This window comes from Varanus komodoensis, unplaced genomic scaffold (genome assembly GCF_004798865.1).
Source record: "Varanus komodoensis strain SLA01 unplaced genomic scaffold, ASM479886v1 scaffold137, whole genome shotgun sequence".
In the NCBI taxonomy this organism is placed as follows: domain Eukaryota; kingdom Metazoa; phylum Chordata; class Lepidosauria; order Squamata; family Varanidae; genus Varanus; species Varanus komodoensis.
This window is the reverse complement of record NW_025335397.1, coordinates 328,905-337,741: the sequence shown is the minus strand read 5'-3', so window position 1 is coordinate 337,741 and position 8,837 is coordinate 328,905. Positions and strand designations below refer to the sequence as shown.

General features: G+C 53.8%; 2 protein-coding genes across 3 annotated transcripts in view; both read right to left on the bottom strand.

Moving 5' to 3' along the window:
* LOC123019787 (protocadherin beta-16-like) overlaps positions 1 to 3,069 on the bottom strand; it is a 4,332-nt gene extending 1,263 nt beyond the window's left edge. The window contains exon 1 of one of the 2 annotated variants that reach the window (XM_044422854.1): positions 910 to 3,069. In XM_044422854.1, coding sequence (XP_044278789.1) covers positions 910 to 3,033 — 2,124 coding nt within the window. In that variant the 5' untranslated portion in view covers positions 3,034 to 3,069. The remainder of the gene's footprint in view (positions 1 to 909) is intronic. The other variant, XM_044422853.1, reaches the window with a different exon arrangement.
* A 2,423-nt stretch (positions 3,070 to 5,492) lies between these two features.
* Positions 5,493 to 8,837, bottom strand: part of LOC123019782 (protocadherin beta-1-like) — a 5,181-nt gene continuing 1,836 nt past the window's right edge. Inside the window, exon 2 of the mRNA XM_044422848.1 lies at positions 5,493 to 5,543. Coding sequence (XP_044278783.1) covers positions 5,493 to 5,543 — 51 coding nt within the window. The remainder of the gene's footprint in view (positions 5,544 to 8,837) is intronic.

The window sequence follows — 8,837 nt, the reverse complement described above, 5'->3', positions numbered from 1 at the left end:
GCAAACGGATAAGTCCCTGCTACTGTAGAAGACATGAAGGCATTCTACTGATGGAAAAGCTGAATGAAGGATGTTAGCAAGGAAGCCTCAGACACTTGGACCCAAAGGCATAGGAGCCATTGTGTTGGCTGTAAGGGATTCCAGTCCCCAGACATGCACATAACATGGCCAGGTCCAAAGCCTGGGCCCTAGGGGGCCTCTGATGCAGGGGAGGGCTGGCCACACTCAGAGAGGGTGACCCCTGGAGGGGGATCCTCACTCTGCGCTTTGAAGAACCGCTCCACGAAGAGCCACAAGAGGCTCCTCTCAAGCCGCTTTGTCCCTTCCACTCAGCTCAGCTTCTGGCTCAGCGTTACAGCAAAAGGCTAGTCTGGTCTGAGAGCTGTGTGGAAATGTTATATGCGATGCCCCATATATTATGTTCATGAACCTCTAGGTGTTCCAGAAGTTTCACAGGCCACCATGTGAGGTATCATTCATGTGTTCCCCCAGAAATCAGCAGAACATAAAAAAAGCCACGGAAGGAGAAAGGTAAAGTGGAATGTGAAAGGCATGTGCTCCATTTTGCCAGAGTTCAGTACATTCAGGGCTGCATCTAGAAATTCACTGGTCAAGGGTGCTACATAAACAATACAGACGAACGATCAATTCAGATTGGAATTAGACCATGTATGTGCTCACCTGGAAAGAGGGCTGGCTTTCCTCTGCAAGGCTTGGCTGCTGTGTGGAGCAGGCTGGATTCCTGGTGTTCACCTGAGTGTTGGGAGTCTCCATGGAAAAAATGGGGAAGAGCGGCCTGAGGAAGCGGAACTCGCTGTCCAGGGACCCGCCGGCCAGGCAAACCTCATAGTTGAAGGCCTGGGAGAGCGAGCCAGAATCCTCCCCGTTCTCCTGGGAAATGGGCTCCACAGGGAACGCAGATACTGCAGGAAGGGCTCTGGAGAGCTTCCGGTGCTTCTGGATCTTGACCGCAACGAAGATGGTGATGGACAACAGGAAAACAGAGGAGATGGCAGCCAGGCAAACGATCAGGTACATGGTCAGGGTGCGGCCCTCCTCCTCAGCCTCCTCGTGCCGGGGGACATCCACCATCTTCATGTAGGGGTCGGAGAAGCCGTCCACGAGCAGGATCCTGAGCGTGGCGGAGGCAGACTGGGGCGGGTGGCCGCTGTCCCTGACGGCCACCACCAGGGTCTGCTTGGAGCTGTCCCGAGCCTGGACCGGCCGCGTCGTCCTCACCTCCCCGTTCTGGGCACCCACCACAAACAGGCCCGGCTCCGTGGCCTTCAGCAGCTGGTAGGACAGCCAGGAGTTCTGCCCTGAGTCGTGGTCCGTGGCCACCACCTTGGTGACCAGGTAGCCGGCCTCGGCCCCGCGTGGGACCAGGTCACTGGATGGGGAGCTGCTGTTCTGCAGAGGGTGCAGGATGAAGGGTGCGTGGTCGTTCTCGTCCACCACGTGAACGCGGACAGTGGCCTGCGAGCTGAGCGGGGGGGAGCCCTTGTCCAGGGCCCTCACCATCACACGGAGCTCCCTCATGTTCTCGTAATCGAAGGATCGCAGGGCGTACAGGTTCCCGGTCTCGGAGTTGATGGAGACATAGGAGGACACCGGGCTGTCCCCGACCTTCCCGGGCAGGAGCGCATAGGTCAGCTTGGCGTTCTGCTCTGCGTCCAGGTCAGAGGCGTGGACTGAGCCGATCAGCAGTCCTGGAATGTTGTTCTCTCGCACCTGCATTTCGTAGAGGGGGCGTTCAAACACCGGAGGGTTGTCGTTGATATCCGAGATGGGAATGCTGATCACTGTCAGTGAAGTGAGCTGGGGAGAGCCTCGGTCCGTGGCCTTGACAGTCATGTTGTACTCGGTGATCCGTTCTCGGTCCAGGGGCCACTGGGTCACCAGCTGGTAGTAGCTGTTCTCAGTGGCTCTCAGCGCAAATGGCAGGCTGGGGTCGATGGTGCAGGTGGTCCTGCCATTGTCTCCGGAGTCAGGGTCCGTGACACTGAAGAGGGCCACCACCGTCTGCACAGGCGAGTCCTCTGGTAGGGGGCTGGTGATGGAGGTCACAGCCACCTCAGGGGCATTGTCGTTCTCATCCTCCACCTCCACAAGGACCTTGCAGTAGGCAGAGAGCCCCCCTCCATCCGTGGCTTGGATGCTCAGCTCGTAATTGCTCTTTTCTTCATAATCAACTGGACCTATCAAGCTGATTTCCCCAGTCTGTCTGTTCAACTTGAACGTTCTGAGAACAATTTCTGGCACTTGGCTGAAGGAATACGTGATTTCTGCATAGGAGCCAAAATCTTTGTCACTGGCTTCAACCTTAGCCACTAGTGTGCCCAAAGGGCTGTTTTCCCTGAGCTTGACCTCATACAGGGATTGTGCAAACTGAGGGAAGTTGTCATTGGCATCCAGAACATTAATTAATATTTGTGCTGTGCCCGATCTCTGGGGAATCCCTCCGTCCACAGCTGTCAGCACCAGTGTCACCTGCGCATTCACCTCCCGGTCCAGAGGTTTCTCCAGCACCAGCTCTGCGTATTTGCTGCCATCCCTGCTAGTTTGCACTTCCAGTCTAAAATGCTCATTAGGACTCAAAGTGTAATTCTGAACAGCATTTTCTCTAATGTCTGCATCTTGAGCTCCCTCCAAAGGGAATTGTGTGTATATGGGAGTCTGCTCAGGTATTTCAAGGAAGATTTTCTCCTTGGAGAATCTGGGGGGATGGTCATTCGCATCCTCGATCTGTATTTCAATGCGGTGCAGCTGCAGGGGGTCCTCCAGCACGACCTCGGAGAGCAGGACGCAGGGGTCCTTCTGGCCGCAGAGCGCCTCCCGGTCGATGCGCTCCTGCAGGAGGATGTTCCCGGAATGAGGGTCCAGCCGGAAATACTGCTTGGCGCTCTTGGAAGCCAGCCGGGCCCTCCGAGCGGACAGCTCCCTGCCCTCCACTCGCAGATCCTGCAGCACGTTCACCACCACAGAGCCGCTTTTCTTCTCCTCTGGCACGGAATACAGGAAGGACTCACACATTGGCACAAGTACACAGAGACACAAGAAAAAAGACCGCACTTGCCTGCCCTGGGGGCGCCCTTCCATCGTCCAGCCTCACCCGCCCGGTGGTCTGAGAGGCAGGGTGGCTCTTCCTGGGGCTGCTGCCGCAGCTGACCGGCCCGAGCACGCTTCCAGAGCGAGCAGCCGCGTTTTCCTGATTTCTCCAGCAAGCAGCACGGTGGCCTCTCCTCACAAAGTGCCCAGAGACCCGCTGGTGATGCCGGTCCTCCCTTTCTCACTCAGATCCCTTCGCCTCCTGCTCTGGGCTTCTGGAGAGCAATTGCACCAGATTTCTCCTCTGCGTTGTGCAATGGCGCCACCTGGTGCTTGAGCTGCAGTATGACACCCATCAGCACTGGCTCTTATTAGCAAGCATGGGGAAATCCACTCTGATCGGACAGCTGTGTGGAGGCTGCTTCGTGTTCTGGGCTTCTCCCACTTGCTGAAGGTATTAGTGACACCGGGCACCCTGGGCTGATGACCTCACTCTTTCACTTCTGCTGTTGATGGTCACTGCTGTCAATGTGGCCTGACATCACTTTCACTGAAAATCAAAATTAGTTCATCTGTTTGCTTCTACTAGGGAAGTAGCCACAGTGTCTTGTGTTTGCTTGTGACATGCAACTTTTATTTTCAAAGGCAACATCTATTTTTGATAAAGAACTTGAAATCATCAATGCCAGCTTTCCTTTCAGAGACATTCAGCATTCGGGAGGGAGGGGGGAGGTCCCTTTAGTTCAGAATTTTTTCCTTTAAGGGTTATTCGTATGGGTGAGAATTTATTCACATGCAGCAATTTCTGGAGATGCATTCAGTGCCACTGTCACTGTTTGCACTGCATTTGATGGACATGTGATGGTGATATCCAGCCATTCATCCTGCTAACTAGAAGTTCTGTACACACTCGTTCATGCCTTCCATCCTCCAGGCAATGGCAAGTGACTGAGCAGCCTGCCAAGGTGAAGAGCTGGTCAAAGCCCTTCTTGCAGTCTCAGCCCAAGCCCTGCCAGCTGCAATGCCATGACAGCCCCTGGCTCCAGCTCCACAGATGTAGTTCGCATCCAGATTTCTTCTGCTGCTGCTGCTGTGCCATCATCGTCATCATCTTCCTCATCCTCATCTTCCTTCTCCTCTTTTTCTTCTTCGTCTTCATCATCTTGCATTGCATTTCTCTCCCAGAGTTCCACCTCTAGAAACTAATCCATGGCTGGCCACAAGGTTCTCCTCCCCTCCATTCTATCCTCGCAACAGCAACTGTGATTAGGGCTCACTAGCCTGTATGCTAGGCCTTTGCAGGTGCCATGAATGGTTCTGACAAGCCCCTGTCAGAACCATTTTTTAAAACCAAAGTTTAGCTATTTCTGGCCTGAGCAGCAGCACCCAAATTGCTGTTCCCAGTTGGGAGAAGCTCAGTGAAGGCAGAGACACCTGGGCAGCAGGCGAGTCACTGAGCGGCAGGCCACGACGTGTTGCACAGCAGTTGAAAGCACCCGCCTCTGCTCTGACTTGGTCCCTCGTTTGCAGCCCTTTTAGAATCAAAGTGCCCCAAGACGCCTCTCATCCGGTTGGCTGGATGAGCTCCATCTGTTTCGGCCTGAGGATATGGGAAAGACGTCTGGCTGCGGTCCTCCCTGGTTGGGTTCCATCACTCAGTGCAATTCTCTGTGGCTCATTAAGAGAGGGGGTGGCTTCCAGGCCTCTAAAGGCCACTGTGGATCACTGTGTCACAAGGGGCCCAGCTCTAGGACATCACCCCCTGCTCACAGAGAACCTCCCAGTTCTGGTGGGGCAGTGGAGGGGCAGTGCTAGGCAGATGCCTCAGCAGTTTCATGGTTACCTGATGAAGATTCTCAGGCAGAGCCCACCTTGGGAAAGACAGGAGGCATTTCAGAGCTGGTGGGGTGGGGGTGGTGGAGAAGGAGTGCCTTGGCTCCACGAAGCTAGCAGGCCCCCTCAGAAGTGTCTGGCATTTCTGCTGCCCAGCCCTCAAGTGCCAGGATCCTCCCCAAGCAGGGACTCAGAAGCTGTTCTGAAAGGGAGGAAAGCAGGGGAAGTTTCCATTTGGGTTCAACCTTTCACAGGGGCAGAGGCTGGCATTCTCCTACATCTCAAGGAGAATGTTACTGCGATTGGTGTGGTACTATTATTCATTGATGTATAGAATGTCTCTCTTTTTTTTTTAAGAACACAAAGTGGTTTACATCTTTCTCTGCCTCTTACTCTCAATCTTTTCCCCACAGGAACAACCATGGAGGGAGACTGGGCTGAGAGTCTGCGGCTGCCCCACCGTCACCCAGTTGGCTCCATGGCTGAGCAGAGATTGGAACCCAGATCACCCGACTCCTCTGAGCGCTAAGAAAAGTTTAGTGCTTCTAAATTCCTGTCTGTGCCTGCTGGAGAGGAAAGAGGAAGGAGAGACTTGCTCACAACATTGTGCGTCAAAACTCATCTATTTTCCTGAGACTCTTCCGTCCTTTTTGAGGGTCAACCTAGAAGAAGGTGTTGCCAGGGGACTCTGCAAATTGTGGGACAAATCAAACTATTGTTGCTCTTTTCATGACAATCTCCCCTGCTCTCCACGGTAAAAGGCCCCTGTGGCTGCCCTGCATTCTCCTGCTTTTCTTCTGGCCTCTGGCCCTTCTCGTGCTTTGCTTGACTTCCAGTACAATTCTTCTGGAGCACTGCTTTCTGCCTTGCTTCTGGCTTCGGTGCTCCAGTCAGCCACAATGACTAGCACGTCTTGTTAGCAATTTCTCTTGAACAGCTGCCTAAGAGAAATGCAGCGTTTGTTGTTGCGCTTCAGCATCATATTTCGGAGTGTAGAGCTGAAAGATGGTTATATTGATAGGTTTTCCATGCATTCTGATTGATACGATCCAGTCAGTCTCTGAATGGTAGTCTCTCACTGCCCGTGCTACATCTTTCCTCAATATTCTACAGCCCCCATGTCTTCTGAGTTTGCCAGCTGCCCTGACACTCTCAAATCCCCTCTGCACATTAAGAGGGGGAAATGCAGCCTCTTTGGATGTGCTGGGTGAGCATCATGTGGCACACCAATGAACAATAAAAATTCACGGCACCAAGGTAACATGGGAGCATGGGAAGCTACCTGAGTAGCAATCAGCTTCCGATAGAAGGTGTGTGTGTGTGTGTGTGTGTGTGTGTGTGTGTAATTGATAACTGATACTGTTAGCCTATCTCACTTGAATTTTAGAGAGGATAGAGAGGATAATGGGAATTTATTTGGGGATTTCATCTGGAGTTTAACACTTGGGGAGGTGGTAAAAATATAGAGGATGTTCCTGGCAAGTTGATGTGGGAAATTATGGCAGTGACTGAGCAGGACATTCCTAACCATAAATATCACCCTTTCTGCCCTTCTCAGACCCATCCCAACAGCAGCAGCATTGCCCTTAGTTCTGCATCATAGTAGGAGCCCAGTCTTGATAATGTAATTTCTCAGTGCTCCCAACCCAGGGACCCAAAATGCTGTACCCAATTTCCATCCCACGTGTTCTTTGAACCACTGGTGCTTACAAGTGAACAAACTAAAGCAATGATATTCACGACCTATTCTTTTAATGTCTGTGTTTGCCATACGCATATAAGTTTTCATTATACAGTTCATCTCTACTGCACTGTATCCAAAGCCACCCAAAAAAGCACAGGAAAAAGATCTAACGGTAGCCCAATGTGGAAAGCAGAAGTAACTCTCACTGTGTGAAGAACTAGCCCAGCACCAGACAGCAGCTCATTGCGGGCCTAATGATCCAACCTCCCCTCAGCAAACTGCACAGTTGACATTCTTGCCCAAGAGGACATGCCGCAAAGCAGTTGCTGGACATTCCCAGGCTATTTGCCCACAAGACAAATTTGGCTCTGGCCTCTTGGCAGAGCAGCCGAGGCACAGGCTGAGAGAGAGTGATGAGTGGCCAGGGGACTGGCAAGGCAAGGTAGGAGCTGGGCAGGGGAGCAGAGGGCCAGGAGCAGCGGAGAGGAAGGGGGGCAGGGCCAGAGAGACTAGAGGGGCAAGGAGGAAGCAGACAGGTGGGGCCACTGGCCTGAGGGACTGATAAGGCCGCGCTCAGCCACTGCAAGCCCTTTTGGCTCTGGCCTCTTGGCAGAGCAGCGGAGCAGCAGAGTCACAGGCTGGGAGAGAGGGCTGAGTGGCCAGGGGATTGGCGAAGGCAAGGGAGGAGCTGGGCAGAGGGGCAGGGGGGCAGGAGCAGCGGAGAGGAAGGGAGGTGGGGCCAGAGAGGCTAGAGGTGCCAGGAGAAAGCAGACAGGCGGGGCCACCAGCCTGAGGGACTGATAAGGCCACACTCAGCCGTTGACAGCACCAACGGCATTGCATTAAGGGTGACGTGATAAGGGCAGCATCCCTTGTCTGCGTCCCTTAGCTGTGGCCCTGGGCTGCCCAGATACTCCCTTCCCTGGGGGTCAAGTTTGTGTTTATTTGTTTTGGTTTTTGGTTTTGTTTTGTTTTCCTCCAATTTAAATTTTTATTTTATCCTTGTGTTTGTGTGTGGAAGGTTGTCTGGGAGAACTGGGCGAGTGAGGGGTAGTGCAGGACAGACCAGGCAGGGGACCAAGGTAGGGTCTCTGAAGGATTCCCACTGGCAGGACAGGAGATGGCCTTGTCGGGAGTCACGGGTGTTGCTGTCCACTGCGACAGCTGCAACATGTTCGCCCTTCTCCTTCAGGAGAGGCAGGGATACACTTGCTCTCGGTGCATGCGGGTGACCCTCCTAGAGGAGGAGGGGAGGTGCCTGAGGGCCAAGAGAACTCTCCAGGCCCCCAGGAGCAGTCCCCCTCCAGACAGAGGGTTGAGGGAGGGGCCACAGGAGGAACAATCGAGGAGACATGGAGGCATGTCACCCACAGGAGGAGGAGGCCAACACAGCCTCCTCCTTCTCCTGGCACTGATCTGGAGCTGGGAAGCAGGTTCTCTCCGCTTGGGGAGGCTGGGGCTGATGAGGCCTTGGGGGACGAGCAGGACCCCCAGCCTGGAACCACAAACGGCAAGAGAGCCACTGCAGGAGAGGTGAGGGCCAGGGCACGGCTACCTGCCACCACCAGGAAAAGACCTCTGCTGCAGAGGAAGGCAGTAAACGCTCCAACGAAGCACAGCTCAGGGAACCAAGGTTCCATTTATAAGCCAGGAAGCACTTCCTGGCAGTTAGGACCCCGAGGGTGTGGAATGGACTTCCATGGGAGGTCGCTGAGGCCCCATCAGTGCGGGTGTTCAAAGATGGGCTGCATGTGCACATGGTGGGCACGTCGTGAGTGGAGCCAGCTGGTGCCAGAGGTCAGACTAGATGGCCTGGGAGGCCCCTTCTGACTTGCTCTGCTTCTATGCTTCTATGTTTCTAAGACTGCAAGAAGCAGCAACAGCAATCCTCAGCTGAGGCCGGGCCTGGAAGGCATCCACTCTACAATGAGACCATCAGGACATGAGAGCCGGGAGCCCCCAGCCCTACTCCAGAGTGGATCTCACACGGGCCCAGCAGAACCTTCTTCTGCCTGCACTCCAAAGTCATTCTCAGCAGATTTCACTGCAGTCACACCTATTCGTTACTAATAAAATATGCCACTCCAGGCTGATTAACATCAAATAATATAGCCAGCTATTTAAAGTTTCAAACAAATAGGATCTGCCTACCTCAGTTATTCAAGGCAAAATTTTAGCTAACATGCAACGAACGCCCCATGAAGTGCCCCTTGCGATTCCAAGAAGGAGAAGGAAAGCAGCCCGCAGGGCCCCAGCAGTTGCTCGCCTCTCG